We start from the raw sequence: 21,410 nt of genomic DNA, 5'->3' as shown, positions 1-21,410 counted from the left end.
AACTCCACTAAAGGTAAAAAGGAATTCTAACAAATTAAACTTAATATTAGGAATTTTTATTTATTAAAAGACATATTAAGAGAGTATAATTACTAGTCACAGACTGGGAGTAGAGATTTGCCATACATATATCCAAAGTTCTTATATTCAAAATTATAAAAAATTCCTACAAACCTATGAGACAGCCTATTAAAGAATATATATTTAAAATAAATACATTAAAAGATGCTCAACATCATTACTTATCTGGAAAATGTAAATTAGAAACCACTACACATTGCCCAGGACGGCTAAAATTAAAAAGACTGACAACACCAAATTATGGCAAGAATGCAGAGCACTGCAACTCTCTTCCATAGCTGGGTGGGGATACAAAATGGCACAACCTTTTTGGAAAATGACAACCCAACAATTCTACACTTAGAAATGAGACAATTTACTCATCAAAAGACATATGAGAATATTCATAACAACTTTATTAACAATAGTTAAAACTAGTAATAATTCAAATGTCCACTAACAGAAGAACAGAAGAATAATGATCTGTTCATTCAATGCAATATCACATAGCAATAAAATTAACAACTGCTATACACAAAATGGATAAAACAGAGTAATAAGTGACAGAAGTCATTGTATTTATATAAATTCAAAATAGGCAAAAGTAATCCTTGAGGACAAAAATCAGAATCATGATTACTTGGGCATGGCAGGGGAAGTGGATATATTCTAGTAAAAGGCATGAAAGGAGACTCTAGAATGCTGGAAATGCTCTACATCTTAATCTGGGTGGTATTTAAAAGGGTCTATACAAGTGAAAAATTCATCACTATGTAATTAACATTTGTGCATTTTACTGTATGCATGTTCTATATCTCAAATTTTAAAACTGTTACTGCAGGGGATCCCTGGGTGGCTCACCAGTTTAGCGCCTGCCTTCAGCCCAGAGCGTGATCCTGGAGTCCCAGAATCAAGTCCCACATCGGGCTACCTACATGGAGCCTGCTTCTCCCTCTGCCTGTGTCTCTGCCTCTCCCTCTATGTGTCTCTCATGAATAAATAAAAAAAAAATCTTTAAAAAAATTAAAGAATAAAAAATAAAACTGTTACTGTAGGTAATTCAAATGGGTGTATACTAGGGCAAATCTTACTACAGAAGACATAGTGTACAATTTTTTTTTAATACCAAGACTAAGAGTAAAGTGCTCTGAGCTTTAGCCCCATACTCTATCATGTAACCCTAGATAAGTCATTTAACTGGGTCTTGGTTTCTTTACCTAGTAGAGTGGATTTGTACAAATAATCCTTAAATTTCTTTCTATGTATAAAAATCTGAGTCTTTGAGATAAATCGTTTAGTTAAAAAATCTATTCTTCAATTTCAAACTACCACATAGTCACCTAAAGCCTTAATGTAGCAAAACCAAGTTAGTTCTTGTAATTCTAATTGAAGAAGGCTAAAATCAGATAAATCATGCTGCTATTTAGCCTGAACTTTCTGTACCTATATTTAAGCTCATCTACTTTAGCCAAGACACTGGAGTGGCATCCCTTCAGCAGCCAAAAAGACCTAAGAGATTACCTTCCCTTGCTTTTCTTCTTCTAGGCCCAGCTCAAACACTATCTTCTTTAAAGTACCATCCTTCCTACAGCCATTCAATCTAAATTAATTGTTTCTTCCTCCATGCACCCATAATATGCTGCTTGTACTTCTATTATAGCTCATACCTCATTCTTACAGGTACTTGTGTTCATGTATGTAAGTGGATCCTTTCCAGAGGAAAAATAAACTCACTCAGCAAGCCAGATCAGCCTAGGGAATTCAGTAACAGCACAGTAAGATCACTTTCAGATTTTATTATATGTTAATAATGGCAAAGTGAAACAGTATATCCTAAATGCTGCTGTCCCCTACTCAAAGCATTAAGAGATTACTATGAATACTCAAGCTACTGAATTAATCCAAGTCCTTTTTTTTTTTTTTTTAAATTTATGATAGTCATACAGAGAGAGAGAGAGAGAGAGAGGCAGAGACATAGGCAGAGGGAGAAGTAGGCTCCATGCACCGGGAGCCTGATGTGGGATTCGATCCCGGGTGTCCAGGATCGCGCCCTGGGCCAAAGGCAGGCGCCAAACCACTGCGCCACCCAGGGATCCCAATCCAAGTCCTTATTTCAGACTACATTCCCACAATGAAACAGCTGAAGGCAGACAGATGAAGAAAGAAGTACATTTGGGCTATAATGAAGAAATAAATTATTTATGAAATTATTTTATCTCAATAAACAGATGGTTAGGGAGGAGTAGTTTACTTTGTAAACTACTTTGGGATTATATATTCAAAATCACTTTTCTGTTAACTGACCCTACTCCTGTCCATAAGGTTGGTACTGAATAACAACCTCTATCCTCTAATCATAAATGACTGGTCCAGGACAAAGTTCTTCCTCAAAAATTTTAGAAACACAACTGTCAAAATAAACTCAGTCCTTCTCTGGGTGGCTGAAATGGGAAGATATCAATAATATAGGAACTGCTGTCGGTATGTTTTTTCTATTGAGGAAAAGGCTGATGTGTGGTAAAAGAAAACAAAACTTACAGAATAAAGCAAAGATGAGAAACAGTCCTAAGGACCTTCAAACCCTAGATCCAATATTCCTAAGGCTTCATTCTGTATTTAGATTTTGTGAGATAGCTACCCTATTATTCTTACAATAAATTTCCCCTTTACTAAAGCTAGTTCAATTTGAATCGTCACTTGCAACCAAAACAATTCTGTGATAGACTGTTACTTTGATGACCTCCAACTAACCATGCTTCCTAGTATTCCTAAGTCTCTTTCCAAGATGATTCTGGGCTAGGCCTGTGACTATCTTGACCAATAAAATGATGGTGAAAATAAAAGCTAAGCCAGTTTCAGGCCTATCCCTATTTGGCCTGGCAGCTTCTGCTTCATCCCTCTCATAATACTTGCTCGTGGAATACTTCTTGGAACCCAGCCATCACACCATGAAGCTAATGAATCAGCCATGTGGATAAATCCACATGTAGGAGAACCAAGGCCCTGGAGAACAGTCCTATTTAAACCTACAGATGACTGCAGTTAAACAAGAACCCCAACTAATGCCACCTATAGCAGAACCACTGAGTTAATTCGTAAAAATGTGAGAGACATTAAGCCGTAGTTTTAAGCCACTAAGTTTTGTGGTGGTTTATAAATGCAAACTTTAACTTATATAAAAATTCAATTCACATACCAGTAACTTAGCCTATGTTAGTAAAGTGTAATTCTATGTGTTGGAGCATGGATTGTCAAACTATGCCAATTGGCCTAAGGGCTAACACTGGTCCACAATCCATTTTTATAAATATAGTTTTATTGGAATACAGTCTTGCTCATGCACTTATGTATTGTCTATGACTGCTTTCATGCTACAAGGGCAGACCTGAATAGCTGCGACAAAAATCATATAGCCCACAAAGCCCAAAATATTTACTATCTAGCCCTTTACAGAAAAAGTTTGGTAAACCTAGCATACAGTACTTGGCAAGTGTTTTTAATATATAAATGACTTAAAGTGTAAACCTATTTTACAACGAACTCCTCAAACTCAAAGGATGTATGACACTATAGTCATTTTAGTCTCACATCATGCAAAGCAAATCTCATACATGCTGAATATTTGTGTCCTCCCAAAATTCATTATGTTAAAACCTATTCCCCCAGTGGGATACGGTCTGGAGGTGTGGCCTTTGGGAAGTGATTAGGTCATGAGGATGGAATTAGTACCCTTAAAAAAGACCCAGAGACTTCCCCCCTCCCACTTCTGCCACATATGAAGACAGAAGATAGCGGTCTATCAACCAGGAAGGGGACCCTCACTGGACACCAGATCTGCTGGTAGCTTGAACTTGGACTGGCCTGCCTCCAGGACCACAAAAAAATAAATCTCGTTGCTTATAGGCTGCCCAGTCTATGGTACTTTGTTCTAACAACCCAAACGAACTAAGACAATACTGAACTGGGCTGTATTGTCTATTAACAAGTAAGGCTATCAGAATAATATATTAATCATAGTAAGGAAAATAACAGTAATAAAATCAGAGCCTTAATTATTATATGCTTATAAGTGTTCCTACTATAGAAGTATGGGGCGGGGGGGGGGCTTCATTTCAAGTTTCTTATATGTTAGATATGTAATCCACTTCTGAATTGCATTAAGAATCGGAAAGGAATGAATGTTTCCTTATGATGCATAGCTGACAGTTTTCTTTTTACCCAACAATATTTCACAGACTCATCTGCAGAAGAAGCCAAATCTAATATTAACCTAAGTCAATGATTCTCAAACTTTCCTGCCAAAAATTATCTTTGGCAATGCTCTAAATCCTATAGATTATCTTTTGGCATCTGATATTTCATAAGGTACTTCTACCTCTTTATATATAATATTCCTTTACCTTACACCCCAACTCATTGTTCCTTCAATCCAAGCATAATAAAGCCTAAGCCTTGGCTCTACCAATTAAAACTCTCCCTTCTACAAATCAACAATTATCCAAGTAGTTTTATTTTGCTATTGCTTTACCACCCTGTATTAATGCACCATTTGTATAATATTTAAAATTTCTCCACTTTCTTTACTACAGAACTCTATAACACCACTACACAGATGCACATAGAGGCAGTTTTCTCCACAATTTTTTTTTTTTAAGATGTTATTTATTCATTCATGAGAGACACAGAGAGAGAGGCAGAGACACAGGCAGCGGGAGAAGCAGGCTCCATGCAGGGAGCCTGATGTGGGACTCCATCCCGGGTCTCCAGGATCACACCCTGGGCTGAAGGCGGCGCTGAAATGCTGAGCTGCCCCTCCACAGATCTTAACAAGCCTTAGAGAATATCAGAAACGGTTTCCCATATATACTTTACTTTCAACCTATACCTCAAAAATCTCAAATTTTTGTCATCAGTTACTATATTACAAATATCATCTTCTGACTCTAACAGCACAAAATTTAAGCTGGAAAATAAGAATTTAGATCAAGGAGAACCTCTGTACAATACTAATCTTAAGAGGGATCCCTGGGTGACTCAGCGGTTTAGCGCCTGCCTTCGGCCCAGGGCATGATCCTGGAGACCCAGGATAGAGCCCTACAGCGGGCTCCCTACATGGAGCCTGCTTCTCCCTCTGCCTGTGTCTCTGCCTCTCTCTCTTTCTGTGTCTTGCATGAATAAATAAATAAAATCTTTAAAAAAACAAAACAAAACAATACTAATCTTAAAAAAAGCTCAGAAAAGAAAAGAACAGAAAAACAGCATGAAGACAAACCATGACTAGATCAGATATCCAAAAGCTGTATTGGTGGGGTGGCTTGCTAGCTGGCTCAATCAGTAGAGCATGTGACTCTTAAACTCGGGATCATGAGTTCAAGCCCTATGTCACATGTAGAGCTTACTTTAAAAAAAAATTAACAAAATAAAAGCTGTACTAGCTGATTTCTGTTACCATGTGTATAAAGGTAATTATTTTCTAATTTATTACAGTACACAACAACATTTAACAAGTACTTATTATATGGGCACATTCATTATACATTTACAGTTATCTCATTTATCACAACAAACCTCTAAGGCAGGCATTGGTATTATTCCCCATTTTACAGATTAAAAAACTATAGCTTAGGAAAAATTAACAAGGCAGGAAACAACAAATGTTGGAGAGGATGCGGAGAAAAGGGAACCCTCTTACACTGTTGGTGGGAATGTGAACTGGTGCAGCCACTGTGGAAAACTGTGTGGAGGTTCCTCAAACAGTTAAAAATATACCTGCCCTACGACCCAGCAATTGCACTGTTGGGGATTTACCCCAAAGATACAAATGCAATGAAACGCCGGGACACCTGCACCCCGATGTTTCTAGCAGCAATGGCCACGATAGCCAAACTGTGGAAGGAGCCTCGGTGTCCAACGAAAGATGAATGGATAAAGAAGATGTGGTTTATGTATACAATGGAATATTACTCAGCTATTAGAAATGACAAATACCCACCATTTGCTTCAACGTGGATGGAACTGGAGGGTATTATGCTGAGTGAAGTAAGTCAGTCGGAGAAGGACAAACATTATATGTTCTCATTCATTTGGGGAATATAAATAATAGTGAAAGGGAAAATAAGGGAAGGGAGAAAAAATGTGTGGGAAATATCAGAAAGGGAGACAGAACATAAAGACTGCTAACTCTGGGAAACGAACTAGGGGTGGTAGAAGGGGAGGAGGGCGGGGGGTGGGAGTGAATGGGTGACGGGCACTGGGTGTTATTCTGTATGTTAGTAAATTGAACACCAATAAAAAAAAAAAAAAATAAAATAAAATAAAAAAAATAAAAAAAAAAAAAAAAAAAAAAAAAAAAAAAAAAACTATAGCTTAGAGAAGTTAAGTAACTCTAAAAACTTAACTTCATTTAACTTAGGTATAAATCCAGGTAGTCTAAGACAGAGCCCACCCATTCCAAGTATCTGTGTAAACCTAAAACAATATTGCTCATTAAAGGTATGTGTCTGGGGGCACCTAAGTAGCTCAGGTGGCTAATAGTCTGACTCTAGATTTTGGCTCAGGTCACGATTTCAGGATTGTGAGATGGAGCCCAACAATGGCCTCTGTGGTGAGTTGACCTGAGATTCTTTCCTTCTCTGCCTTTCCTCCCCTCCTGCCCATCATCACACAACAGTGCTCTAAAATAAAAATAAATAATTTTTTTTAAAGTATACACCTTATTTTTACAATAGCTTTATTTTAAATATTTGTAAGCAAAATATTCACCACGTTTGGGGGAGTACTATAATCTTTGCTTTCCAGATGTCTGATATATCCCTATTAATTATAAAAGAAAAATATAAGCCTTCACTACCTCTAAATCACTAGTATTCTTCTAAGCTTGATTCTGTAAACCAGTTATTACACTTACATGCATGTAATTTTTATTCTAAATTTTAAGCATTTTGCAATTTGAATTCTGTAGCACATACTATTTTTTTTAATGATTTTATTTATTTATCCATGAGAGACACAGAGAGAGAGAGTCAGAGACCTAGGCAGAGGGAGAAGCAGGCTTCATGAAAGGAGCCAGATGCGAGACTCGATCCCAGAACTCCAGGATCATGCCCTGAGCTGAAGGCAGACGCTCAACCGCTGAGCCACCCAGGCATCCCTGTAGCACATACTATTGAAGGAAATAAAATTGCACATATTATGCAGTGGAACTAACAAACATTTATTTCCATTTTTACTTGGTATGAATGTCAGTGTCTTTTTCTAGTAATTTTTCCCATTTGAAGTAAAAAAGGCAATTTAGATCAATAACTGTGCTGTCAGGGATCCCTGGGTGGCGCAGCGGCTTGGCGCCTGCCTTTGGCCCAGGGCGCGATCCTGGAGACCCGGAATCAAATCCCACGTCGGGCTCCCTGCATGGAGCCTGCTTCTCCCTCTGCCTGTGTCTCTGCCTCTCTGTCTCTCTCTGTGTGACTATCATGAATAAATAAATAAAATCTTAAAAAAAAAAAATAACTGTGCTGTCAGTAACAGATTGTAGATAATATGAATACAAGCCATAAGAGAATGGTAAACATGAAGTATGTTCTGAGTTTGAAATTAGTAAGATTTTAGAGCTGAAGGAGATTTTAAAGCATCTCTTTGACTTTACATTTCACAGATAACAATACCAAACTCCCACTGGAAAAGTCCCAAGCAGAACTTGATCCATGTAGTAATAACAGAACCAAGACTGGACTGTCTAGTTTTTGCCATCATAGATTTTCTGAATAAGATAATATATTCAGGGGATCCCTGGGTGCTCAGCGGTTCAGCACCTGCCTTTGGCCCAGGGTGTGATCCTGGAGTCCCGGGATGGAGTTCTGCATAAAGCTCCCAGCATGGAGCTTGCTTCTCCCTCTGCCTGTGTCTCTGCCTCTCTCTCTCTCTCTCTTTCTTTCTCTATCATAAATAAATAAATAAAATCTTTAAAAAAAATAATATATTCATCCAATATTTTAATGATGGGGGAAAATATGTCTGTATGTGCACATCCAAAATAAAAGAATTATTTTTCACAATAGAGATTATTATAGGTAACCACTACGTCTACGGCAAAAAGCTAAAAGAATAAATAGAAGGGTCTCACACAGACTTCCAGAAAATCAATTGGAGGGGAAAAAACACAATTTCCCAAAGAAGTAAATCTGGTGTGCCTTGAAAAAGTGTTTCTCAAAGAGTTTTAGAAATATTAGACTAACTAAAGTTTGACAGGATCCACAATTGTAATATTACTCACATCTGCTAATATGCTTTAATAAACTACGAATCTCCAAAAGAAGGGATATGTTATTTAGCACTTTCCAAATTTATTTGAAAATAAAAATCTCTTCATACCATACCTATTTTAACATCTCCCAGAAAAGTGTTGCTAGAACAAAATTTAGAAAACAGTGCGATTGTTTGTAGAAAAAAAGACTAAAGATCCATAACTGATCATAAGTTTAAAATAAAGCGACATAAAACAGCTGTTGCAAAAACTAGTAAAATCTAACTCTCTATTACATGTATACTACTGTTCTAAAATCTCCTTAGATAAGCATTCATATACACAGCATGAAAAAGTCAAAGTTAGTCATTGTTAATTAACATGTCAATTAGTCACTGTGTATATTAGGGAGGCCTGAATTTAATCCACCAATTCTTTTTTTTTAACTCACTAATTCTTACACCTTAACTTGTTCCAGTTCGAAATCATAACTATCTGCCAGAGAACCATTTTCATGGAGGAAGCAGGAGAATGAGGAAAAGGGGCAGATATAATAAATTATATTCTTAGGGAAAAAAAGAAAGCAAAAAGTCATCAAGACTAGAGGGAACTTCTAGCAAAAGAACTGTCTGCCCAAGTACATTTTTCCCTTTCTAGTAGCAGAAACTCCACTACTTTTAGAGGCTCACCTTTCCCTTTTCTATGTGATTCTGGTGAGGCTGCCTAATCAGAGTCCCACTCCCAAGATAGACATGTGATACGGACATGGCTCATCACAGTCCTCCCTCTCCTAGTCATAATGATTGACTCAAAGATGGACATGTGAGCCAAGCCAGGAAATGGAGCATCTACATGAAGGAAATCAGCTTGCACCATGCTCAGAAAAACAAAGCATATTTTGAAGTGGAGAATAAAGAAATGATTACCCCAGGGGTGCCTGGGGTAAGTGCCTGAGGCTTAGGTCTCGATCCCAGGGTTCTGTGATCAAGCCTCCCTATCCTACTGCCTGAGACTCTATAGTCAATTCTTCCTCTATACTCTGTGACAATGTAAATTAATAACTTCCCATTTTAACTTAAGCTAATTTTGAGCTCAGTATCTGTCATCTGTAATAAAAAGGTCCTAATCCATACATGTAATTCAATAAAGAGATCTGAAAAGAACTTGTAAAGATTAAAAAGCAAAAAAAAAGTGGGGGGGGGGGGGAGAATACTAATTACAATTAGTACATCCTTTTTGGAAGGCAGGTTTGTAATTTCTATCAAAATTTTAAAATTCATATATCTACCTAAAAATTATAATAATTAATCTCACATTTTAAAAAATTCACAAATATGCTATGATGAATGTATAAGGTTACTGTCTATAACATCTGTCACAGTGAAAAATTAGAAATTTTGAGGATTGATGATTAAATACTGCATAACCTTTGATGCAATATGAGAGACCCATTAAAAAGAAAAATGTGTATCTATATGAACTTATCTTTACATGCCAAGGAGTATAACATAATGGTTAAAACCTTACACTCTAGGAAGAGACTACATGGGTTCAATTTGCAGCTTGGCCTTTAAACTTTGCTTCTTACCATAGTAATTTGAGCAAATTACTTAATCTCTCTCTGCTACAATTTCTTCAACTGTAATAGTGATATTATTATGAGGATTAAATGAATTAATAGGCTCTATTAACAGGCTCAGAAAAGTATTTCATTTTTGGTAAGCTCTCAACAAAATTAACTATTATTATTTTCACTAAGATGAAAAGATGTCCAAGACGTGCTGAAAAGGGAGGGAGGTGCAAAATACTAGGTATAAGCAAAGATCACAAATTCAAATGACTACAGAGCTAGACAAAGAATATAAATATGTTAAATGGGAGTTGTGAGAAACTGGAGAATAAATGCCATTTCCAGGGGACAACCACTCTAGCCAACTATTGTCATGTCATATGAGAAAGAGCTTATTGTTGCTGAATTTTAAAAAATTCAGCAACAATTTTAAACAATTTTAAACAATTTTAAAAAGCTAAAAATTATGGTTAAATATGAAATATACCTTTTTTTAAATGCTGAATTTTAAAAAGCTAAAATTATGGTTAAATATGAAATATACCTTTTTTTAAATGTTAGAAACCTACTTTGTAAAGATTTATTATTTATTTGAGTGAGAGAGAGAGCTCGCATGCACATGAGTGGAGGAGGAACAGAGGGAAAGAATCTAAGCAGACTCCTTGCTGAGCATGAAGCCTGATGTGGGGCTCCATCTCACAACCCCTGAGATTATGACCAGAGCCCAAACCAAGAGTGGGATATTCAAATGACTGAGCCACCCAGAAAGACGCAAAGACACTTTCTTGTAAAAACACAGCAGGAGCCTAATGAAGCATATGTACTGGGTCAGTTATGGCCATTGGTCTGCCAATTTGCAAACTGTGATGTAATAAATATATGCTTGTATATGAGAATAAACACAAAAATAAAAATAAAAAAAAACAAAAATAAAAATCTTAAAAATGATTAACACTAGAGAGAGAATAATAGGGCTTAATTTCACACTTCACTTTTCTGTAGTTTTACATATCTTACAACACAAATATACTCTGTAAATTTTTTAAACTCATTAAAAATATGGTAGGAATTTAGAAGCTGTCCCACTTCCAACTAAATTCAAATGTAACTACTATTGTGGGGATATTTTAATTTTATCAAAGCATAATTTTTAAAATTTGCATTAGAATCAAAATTCACAGGAAACCTCGGTGGTTCAGCGGTTGAGTTGTCTGTCTTTGGCTCAGGGCCTGATCCTGGATTCCTGGGATCGAGTCTCACATTGGGCTCCTTGCATGGAGCCTGCTTCTCCTCCCTCTTCCTGTGTCTCTGCCTTTCTGTGTCTCTCATGAATAAATAAAATCCATTTAAAAAAAGAATCAAAATTCACTATTGGCTCCTCTAAGTGGAGGCAGATTAGGTGATCACATTTTTAAAATGTTTCATCTTTTTTTTTTTAAGATTTTATTTATTTATTCATGAGAGACACACACACACAGAGAGAGAGAGAGAGAGGCAGAGACATAGGCAGAGGGAAAAGCAGGCTCCATGCAGGGAGCCTGACGCGGGACTCGATCCCAGAGTATCCAGGATCACACCCTAGGATGAAGGTGGCGCTAAACCGCTGAGCCATCCGGGCTACCCATGTTTCATCCTTTTTGTCTGAAAATAGTATGTATCCTATTCAATTTCTTGTGTCTAAGATATCTAAAAGTTCTTAACCTGAATTAGACTTTAAAGATCATTAATTCCAATTTTACTTTTTTCTTACTGTTTATTTAAAAAAAAAAGAAGAACTTAACAATACATTTCTATTTAGAATTCAAAGGTCTCCTCCTTTCACAAGTTTCTACATTTCTATTAGCATTTTCAGCATCAGGCAGACACGATTAGCCATGATCCTAAAATCTCAAAGTACAAAGAAACAAGTAAATTTATTTTGGTCTTATAGTAATAACCATTCATCCTCTGATACCCTTAGCCCCAAAGTGAAAACAATTATTCTTTAGACCTGCAAGTCTAACTGGATATCCTATCATATATAATTCTTAGTAAGGCTGTGTTTCCCAAGGGTATAGTAGATTAGAAACTAGAAGGTGAAGGGCAATTTATAAAGGTTGTAAGGATTAAATAACATGTGCCAAATGCCTAGCACAAATAGAACATATTTAGGCTATGTATATAGGCCTAATAAATGTTAGCTATATTTATTTAAAACCTGATGGAACAAAAAGTAATTAAATTACGTTCAACCACTTCTATCTTAGAAAGCAGGAGTATATAATGGTTTAAAAATTTGAGTCAAAAACGGCTTACCATGAAAACAATTTTGGCATTTATACGTGTCATTTACATCAAAGATAAAATATAGAAGCACTTTTGCAACATAAATGAAGCATGAACTTGTCAATATCCAACTTGACTAAACGGCATCCTCCTGTTAATGCTAAAATATAAGCTCCAACAAGACAAGAACTGTATCTGTCTTATTCACTACTGAATCCCTCACTTTAGCACTGAGCCTGGCACACAGGTGTTGAATACTGAATACATTACATTATTTCCTTTGTTCTTCACATTAACCCTATTCAAAGCTAAGGAAACTGAAGTAAAATGTAATTAACAGTCTTGAAAGTGGTAGGGGGCACCTGAGTGGCTCAGTCGGTTAAGCGTCCAACTCTTGATCTCAGCTCAGGTCTTGATCTCACAGTCATGAGTTCAAGCCCTTGGATGGGCACTACACTGGAAGTGGAGCCTACTTTAAAAAGAAGAAGGGAGGGAGGAAAGGGCAGAAGAGGTAGAACTTTTGACTCCTATTTTATGCTATTTTGCTATTTTGACTATCAGAACTGACCTTCAAAATAACATTTTCAGAATTTCTTCAATCTACAAGCTTTTCCTTTTTTAAGATGACATTTTTTAATTACTCTAAAATAATCCTCATACAGACTTGCCCATCAACTAAGAAGCAATATATCAAATCTGATAGTATAAGAATGTATCAAATACACATTATTAATATCATCCTCTTACTGGTAATACATTAAAAAATACAAAACCCTAAACTGTTTTCTTAGTAACAGTGAAGTTCTCATTTACCTAAATGTTTCTGGGTATCTGCTTACTAAGCCACTAAGTGTCACATCACCCAATTTTTTATTAAACATCTATGCAATGACTTCATTAATTGGTGCTATGACAAAAGGGCACAAAAAAAGTAAAGCACACAATCATCCCTTTCAAGAACTTTGAAATCTACTTTGACTAAGATGTTTCTACATGAAGCTGTTAGCAAACTACATCAAAGCAAAATATGATGAGGAAAGGAAGTAAAGGTTATTGAATATTTACTCCAAGTTAGACATACATTGTAGGCATTTTCACATACATTATCTCAGATCTTACAACTCTGTGAAATAAGTATTGCCACCTTCATTTTGGAGAAGAAAACTGAAATTCAAAGAGATTTTAAATGACTTCCCAAAACAAAAAGCAAATCTGGGTCTAAAATCCAAGTCTGTCTGATTCCAAAGAACTTTTTTTCTTTAGACTACACCTTGCAGCCTCGCACATATACATGATTATAGGGTATAGACAACATTTATAAATACTTTAGGAAAACAAAGACATCATTGTAGAGAATAGTTCCTAGGATTTTGTTGAGGAAGGGAGGCTTGAGCTGAGTCTGAAATTAAGTGTAGGACTGAAACTATTGATAACAAAAAGATTAATAATGCCACATAAATTTCTAAATAAAAAAATCTAAATATTTTTCCTTCAGTTTATACTCACAGGTCTTAATCTCTGAAATTTTTTTTTAATATTTTAGTATTTTAACTTATTTGGAAAAGACTTTATTTATTTATTTATTTTTTAATTTTTATTTATTTATGATAGTCACACACAGAGAGAGAGAGAGAGAGAGAGGCAGAGACACAGGCAGAGGGAGAAGCAGGTTCCATGCACCGGGAGCCCGACGTGGGATTCGATCCCGGGTCTCCAGGATCGCGCCCTGGGCCAAAGGCAGGCGCCAAACCGCTGCGCCACCCAGGGATCCCTAATCTCTGAAATTTTTATCTTTTCTTTCATTTCTTATTCTCTTGCATTTTTTCTGTATAATCTACCTCCTTCCATAATAATTCTTATTATTGAGACAAAAAATATTAACTAAGTTTGATATCCTGTATTTCTCCTTCTAACTATTCAAGGTAGAAGGATAAAAATATATTGCCAGGAGAGCTTAAGGTGATCTTAGAGAATGACTTCTGGTTAGTGGTAAGAAAAGCAAAGAGAGAATTAAGTTAATACTACAGAACTTTACTGGCCAAACTGGCATTAGAAAGCAAGTCTTCTAAGTGTTCTTCCCATGACCTAGTGCTCCCTAAATTTTTGGTGCCATAGTACTAATAACAGAGGAGATTGATGAGGCCTGCAGTTATATAATGGGTTCACTTGAAATTCCTTTGAAGTTTCTAATTTTATCTTAACAGCTCATATCAATTCTACATCCTGTTCCTAATTTACTCATACTTATCTTAACCTTAAAGTGACTTAAATTACATATTCTCAAAATTGACACTTTAAGTATTACGTTGGTTACCATAGTTTAGATTCTAAGGCTTAGAATCCATAAAGAATATCCCTTGACACAGTGTCATGGACACAATATGAGAAGCAGGAACAAACTGTGTAATATTCCTTTTTACTATATCTCATTTCCTTGCTCTTTATTTTTCAAATTAGGAAATTTTTTAAAAGCATAGTACGTTTCATTCCATTCTTTCAAAATGCATACTTACTGGCAAAACTATAATTCTTGGGGTGGAGCTATTTATTTTAATTACAAAACTTTCAAGAAATTTTACTTAATTAAAATTAATTAGTTAAATACAAATTAACTTATGAATTCATTAAACAACTTCTACATGAAGACACTTCATTAGACTTTGGCTTTTGGAGTCAGTGCTCAAAAATTAAGTAAGTTTCCATGCTATCCATATTAGCTACAGTCCCAATTACTTTTGAGCAGGTTAAATAATCTTTTCTTCTTCTTTGTTATTTATCTTTTCTGCCTAGATGTGAAGGAAAAAAAATCCCTTATGGTTTTATTACTTTCTTTTTTAAGGTCTCTTTTTTTTTTTTTTTTTTAAGAGCTCAAATTCCAAATATGTTTCCTCGTTCTTCAATCCTATTTACAGAAATGAAGTACAGGTTCTATCTATTTTATTTACTGTTTCAAAAAGCACCCTATTCACCTTAAATAGTAATCTATCACCAGTAATAAAAATAGACTCATTCTTATTTCTCCTCAGTAACAAACTGCTGATTCTCCACCGTATATAACTCAGTTAATGTCAAATTGTCATATGTGGTTTTAATATAGTTAAAACTCTTAATATGTAACAACATAGGTACTAATAGTTGGTAAAGTCTTTAGCCAGTGATGAAAGTAGTATATGCATTAGAAATTAACTTATGGGCGCCTGGGTGGCTCTGTCAGTTAAACATCTCCTTCGGCTCAGATCATGAACCCAGGGTTCTGAGATCAAACCGGCCTCTGGTTCCCTGCTCCACAAGGAGTTTGCTTCTCCCTCTCCCTTTAACCCTCCCCCCTGCTCATGGGCTCTCTCTCAAATAAATAAATAAAATCTTATTAAAAAATAATAAATTAACTTAATGATTTCCTACTTTAGCTAAACACTTAATTCTCTAATACATTGTTTCCAACCAAAAAATCATGAAGGAGGGCAGCCCCGGTGGCGCAGCGGTTTAGCGCTGCCTGCAGCCCAGGGCGTGATCCTGGAGACCCTGGATCAAGTCCCACGTCGGGCTCTCTGCATGGAGCCTGCTTCTCCCTCTGCCTGTGTCTCTGCCTCTCTCTCTTTGTCTCTCTATGAATAAATAAATAAAATCTTTATAAAAAAAAAATCATGAAGGATGACCTAGTTTAAGAAACAGGATTCTAACAATAATCATACAGATCAATATTGGTACACACAATTCCTTTTGGTAAGATTCAGGTTTGGTTTGCAATACTAATTTGCCTACTTAATGACAACATCTATTCTCAAAACAAAGATATATAAATATATATATTTATCAATAGGCTTTTGAGAAAATAATATGAAAACTTATAATGTAAGAGGATAAACTTGAGGAATCAAAGTTAAGTCTAGAACAGTTCAAGCATTTGATTATAATCTCCTTGGCTTAAAATTTGTTTTTTAATATTTTGAATGACTTTATTTATGAATGCTTAAAATACTCCCTATATGTGCCTAATATTTTTAGTGTTCTATTTTACAATTAGTCTTTGATCTCTCTTACTCTCTTATCTAGTCTTATATTTGTTCTAATATCTTTCACTGATTACAGATCTACAGCTTAGTGCAATAAAAACGTATACTACTAGAGCAAAAAAGTGATTTTAAAATTCTCTTTCCTGGGCAGCCCCGGTGGGGTGTGATCCTGGAGACCCGGGATTGAGTCCCATGTCGGGCTCCCTGCATGGACCCTGCTTCTCCCTCTGCCTATGTCTCCGCCTCTCTCTCTCTCTCTCTGTCTGTCATGAATAAATAAATAAAATCTTAAAAAATAAAATAAGTAAAATAAAATTCTCTTTCCTAAAAATGTGTCATTTTCTCATCCATACTACTTTTAGTGAAAATTTAGGTAACGGATTTTCACCGTTAGCTAAGTGCTAAATGCTTTGGTACTGAACAATATTAGCAAAGGCTAGCTAATACAACATTAAATATGGAACATCACCTATCTCATTCTATATTATATAAATATATTCATTATTTTTCGAATGTTTCTGTGGAGCTCTTACAGTTGTAGAAATAGTGTGCTGCCTTGTTAAACCGTTTTCTTTAGAAAAAGTAGAATGTAGGTGAAAAGTGACACATTAAAATATAATCATTCTGCTATGCAATCGTTAAGAATGGCTGTAAGTATAATTACTATTAATGTTACGGGGGGGGGGGGGGGGAGCGGGGAATCCTACATCTCCCCTTATCTTGTTTCTGGCTTCAAAGCAGCAAATACCTGTTTATTTGCCTTTTATTATGTGTGCATCATCACATTACCTTTAGTGCCTGTTATAAATAGCAGTAGAAGTAGAAAGCATTAGAAACACATACATTAAAAACTGGATCTTATGTCACCAAAGATCATAAACCTTCGTTTCTAACAAATCAACATAAGATAGTTACTAACAAAGGTATTATTCTTACAGATGGGCAATAACTGTCAATCTAAAATGTTTCCACAATAGCCAATTTTTTATATACATAAATGCTCCCATTTTCCTGATCAAAAATAATTTGTATAACTAAAATAACCATGTTACACTAATTATTATTATCTAATTTCCAAATCTAAAATGATTCAAGATCATCAAGCAAAAAAGAAATGCCATTGCTAAATACTGTCCTACCACTGTTTCAAAATTCTATTTGATGAGAAGTTTCAATAGACTGCATACATTTATTTGCAAAATTCATAGCTGAGATAAAGACTAAAAAAATCTAAAGGATGGAAAATTTCAAAGCATAAATATTATCTTTCAACAGATAATAAAAAATGTCAAAAAGAAAGTCAATTAAAAACTTGGAGAAATGACCATACAATGTCACCAAAATACAAACACATTGTAAAATGTGTGCATGGGTAGACAATACTTTCAAACACCTTTGTAAAATAGATAAAATATTTAAAATCAATATTTATTATAAAGCATGCAGAAGATAGTTTATAAAATAAGCCCTCTGCCTTTAAGAGAGTCACAAATTATAACTCATAAAATCAGTTTTAAGTGTGGCTTCTTAATTCAATTTTCTTTTTTTTTAATATTTTATTTATTTATTCATGAGAGACACACAGAGAGAGAGAGAGGCAGAGACACAGGCAGATGGAGAAGCAGGCCCCATGCAGGGAGCCAGATGTGGGATTCGATCCTAGGTCTCCAGGATCACGCTCTGGGCTGAAGGCGGCGCAAACCGCGGAGCCACCGGGGCTGCCCCTTAATTCAATTTTCTTAAGTATGAAATCAGTTCAATAGAGAAAACCTTTACATAGTGAAACTGAAAAACATGAAGTTCTACAAGACACAAATACACAATATAGCTTCATTTTTGTAGGCTTTTAGTTTTTTGGTTTTGGGGGTAGGTTTCTTTTGCACAAAATCACATGGAATATCAAGACCACAAACATTAAGCTGTCTGTAAAGAAATCCTCTAATTGCAGACAAAGGGCTGGCGCTCTTTCCTCTGATTCTTCTGTTTCCAGGCTCCATCAGAAAAAAAAAAAAAAAACTTTTCTAGTAAAGACATGTTATTTCTGACTTCAAATATCCATATTATCAGCACATCCTATTGTCTTCAATTACCACCTATCCCAAATCCATAACTTCCTTTTTGTTCCTTCAGCTACATCCTTATTCTTGACCCTAGACTTTTCCCTATAAAGTACCATACCTCATTCTCATGAGACAGCTTCTCCAGATTACCTTTAACTCCACTGCCAAAGTTATCTTCTCTCCTTGACATTTTGCCTGTGCCACCCACCTATTCCATCTAAGCTTTTCAAGGTCTTTGAGTTACACTTTTATTCTGCTCAAGAGCCTCATCCTCACAAACATTATTCATTTATAAGGGGGCCACTGACTTTCAACTTCTCTTTAAAATGCCAGTTTTTTCGCACCTTTGGTAAATGAACCAAATTCTCTCTTCAAGTAGTTAGTTATATTTGCTCCTAATCCATCCTGGAATGGAATTCTTTTTACATTTAGGCCTCAAACACACAGGTAATTTCTTTAAACAACTGTAGCACAATAATTACATACATTGTTTCTTTACTTATTTGCAAACCAACATTATCCCTATTGGTCTGTAGGGATAGAGATAAGGGCTATAGCTTTCAAAGCACTCTGTAAGTGTGTTACTTGACCCAGGTAAGATGATTCACAAAATAAAACTATTAGGGAAATAGTTCAAATGAACAAAAAGGTATACGGTGTTGTTGTTGTTGTTGTTGTTTTAATTGCTGTGGTTTAACATGAAAACAGTTTTGACCTTTCATTTCCATGGACAGCTGAAATACTTTGTGGTTTCTATAAAGCTTCATTATTACTACTCTAATAACCTTCAAAACCGTCTGGAATTCGAAGTGCAAGTTGAAGGCTGATATAGGCTATACATTTTTACACTCCGCGATTAGATTCTTTGAAAATCAGCAATGTCAACTCTAAGAATTCTGATACAACTGAAATCTTCACACAAGGCAACAGTGTCAGCACCAAAAGAAGAGAACAGCGCATCATTTGATTTTTGGGGGGTTCCCTTCCCTGCAACTGGTTTAGACTAGCTTCTCCATCCCAGGGGCTTTCGATTAGGAAAATTCAATAAATCACCATTAATAACTGGAAGGAATACCAGGGCAAGGCAACCCTTTTATTTAAAAGACAGGAAGGGGTGCCAACGGTTATCTCCTCAGCAGCCAAATTAAGCTTTAGCGCTCAGTATCTACCGACTGATTTTTTTTTTCTACCTAATAAAAGCAAGTCTCATCCAATTTAGTCCCTTCCCGAGCACCGTCTCAACCTGTCAGAATTTGACAAGATGAAAAAAAAAAAAAAAAAATCAAGGAGTGAGGGGCGGGGGACGGGGGAGACACAAGGATTCCCGTCTACATCTCTTCTTTTTCCGAAATCTCAGCAGTGTGTCTCGGATTTCCTTCATTCCCAACTAAGCCCTCAGATTCCAAATATAGTTCTTTAACCCCCACCTCGCCACTGGATTACACATAAACCTTGCCAATTACAGAGCCACGGCAGAAACCCCTACAAATTGGCTTGCTCTTCATCTCGGAAGTCATGCCCTGCAGCAACTGCCTATCGCCGAACGGAGAGATATTACCCAAATACAACGCAACGGAATCAGACATGCAGAGCACACACACGGCTCCTGCGAGGGAGGGAAACGAGACCCAGGAAAAGTGCGCTCCTCGCAAGCCTCGGGACCATCCGGAGAGGGGGCGGCGGGGGGGGGGATTACTAGAAGGGAGGGGGACACAGGAGCCCAAGTCGGGGAATCCTACTCTCTCAAGTAAAAAGCCCCAGCCGCAGGGTGCAGCCCGTCCCTCTAAGAAAACGAAGAGGTGGGCAGCGGGCCCTTTGGTCGGGGAGGCGGAATGCGGACACTTTCCGAGGTCTGAGAACAAGCGGTGTCCTACCTCTGGAGAGACCAGGAGTGTCCCATGGGTGGCTGAGGGGACGCCCCGCGGGCCAGGGGCAGCCTAAGGCAGAGCAGAGTTTCGCCTGACAGTCACCCGGGTCGTGTTCGGCCGGTGCCTCGGGCAGGCACGGCTAGAGCGGTGCGGGGCCGCCGGAGGAGGGGGAGGGGAAGGAGGGGGTGGACACGGGAATCCCCCCTCTCTGCGCTGAGCATTGGCGGAGGCAGCGCGCCGGCCAGTCAGTCAGAGCCGCGTGCTTCTGGCTGCGGGGCCGGGATCCCGCCGCCCGCACCGGCAGCAAGGAGCCCCGCAGCGCCCGCCGCACCGCACCGCGCCGGCCCCTCAGTCCCCCGGGGCCAGGGACGTGGGCTGCGAAGGCACCGGGGCCTGACGCCCCGCGGGCCGGCTCCAGCTCCCGGGGGAGCGGGGGCCGCAGGAACACCCCAACCTCCGTCAGCTCTCAGCGGTTGTAAAACGCCCGCCCCCCCCCCGGCCCCCTCCTCAGCCTTCCCTCCTCCCGAGGCCGCAGAGAAGAAGTCACCACAGGCGAGAAGCCCGGGACCAGTCGGGGACAGCGGCCGCGGCGGTCCAGGACCTCCTTCCCCGGTTACCTGTGAGGACTCCGACACGGATCTGATGGTCGTGGTTAGTGAGGATCATTCCCTCGGTCGCCATGTTTCCCAGCGCAGTCACCGCACTGACAGGAGCCGGGAGAAGCCGGAGCCCGGAGCGCGCGGGCCGGGAGCGCGCTCGCCTCGGAGAGCGCGAGAGCGAGAGCGCCCGAGGAGCTCGCGGCGAGCGGAGAAGGACGGGAGGCGGCCAGGCTGTCCGCGGCCTGCGCGGGGTAGAGGCCGGGCCGGGAGCGCGCGAGTCCCCGGCGTGGGGGGCGGAGTCAGGGCGCGCGACCCCGAGTCCAGGTCGGAGGCGGCTCGCGGCGGGTGGGGGTCACGGCGGCCGCGGGGCCGGAGCGCGCGGAGGCGTCCGAGCGAGGCGGTGGAAACGCGGCCGGCTGGCTAGCAGGGGAGTGGAGGGAGAGGCGTGCACACGCTCGGCCGGCTGCGGGGGCGGACTCGGGGGCAGGGGCGGAGCTACACCGCGAGGCGTGGAACTCGTGGAGAGTGAGGGGAGGCGTGAGAGCCCGGCTGCGGAGTACCGGGAGCGGGAAGGAGGCGGCCCAGCCTGAAAAGGCCCGGGGAGCGCTCCTGGGCGCGCGAGTAGCGCCCGATTGGCTGGAGAACGCGGCGCGGGTGCGCGCGAGACGCGAACGCAGCCTCGGCTGAGGCCCAGACAGAAGCAATCCCCTGCCGAGCCCGCGCCTCGTCCGCCTCG

At 38.7% G+C, this 21,410-nt stretch overlaps 1 protein-coding gene across 14 annotated transcripts in view; it reads right to left on the bottom strand.

Moving 5' to 3' along the window:
- Positions 1-21,028, bottom strand: part of GPHN (gephyrin) — a 634,768-nt gene extending 613,740 nt beyond the window's left edge. For 2 of the 14 annotated variants that reach the window (XM_025444208.3, XM_025444213.3), the window contains exon 1: positions 20,693-21,021. In XM_025444208.3, the coding sequence (XP_025299993.1) occupies positions 20,693-20,756 (64 nt within the window). In that variant the 5' untranslated portion in view covers positions 20,757-21,021. Of the gene's footprint in view, positions 1-20,692 lie in introns of all 14 variants that reach the window. The other 12 variants (XM_025444218.3, XM_035720244.2, XM_025444205.3 and 9 more) reach the window with 11 other exon arrangements.
- Positions 21,029-21,410: the final 382 nt, after the last annotated feature.

The sequence above is a fragment of the Canis lupus genome, chromosome 8 (genome assembly GCF_003254725.2).
Source record: "Canis lupus dingo isolate Sandy chromosome 8, ASM325472v2, whole genome shotgun sequence".
In the NCBI taxonomy this organism is placed as follows: Eukaryota; Metazoa; Chordata; class Mammalia; order Carnivora; family Canidae; genus Canis; species Canis lupus.
This window is presented reverse-complemented; position numbering and strand designations above follow the sequence as displayed.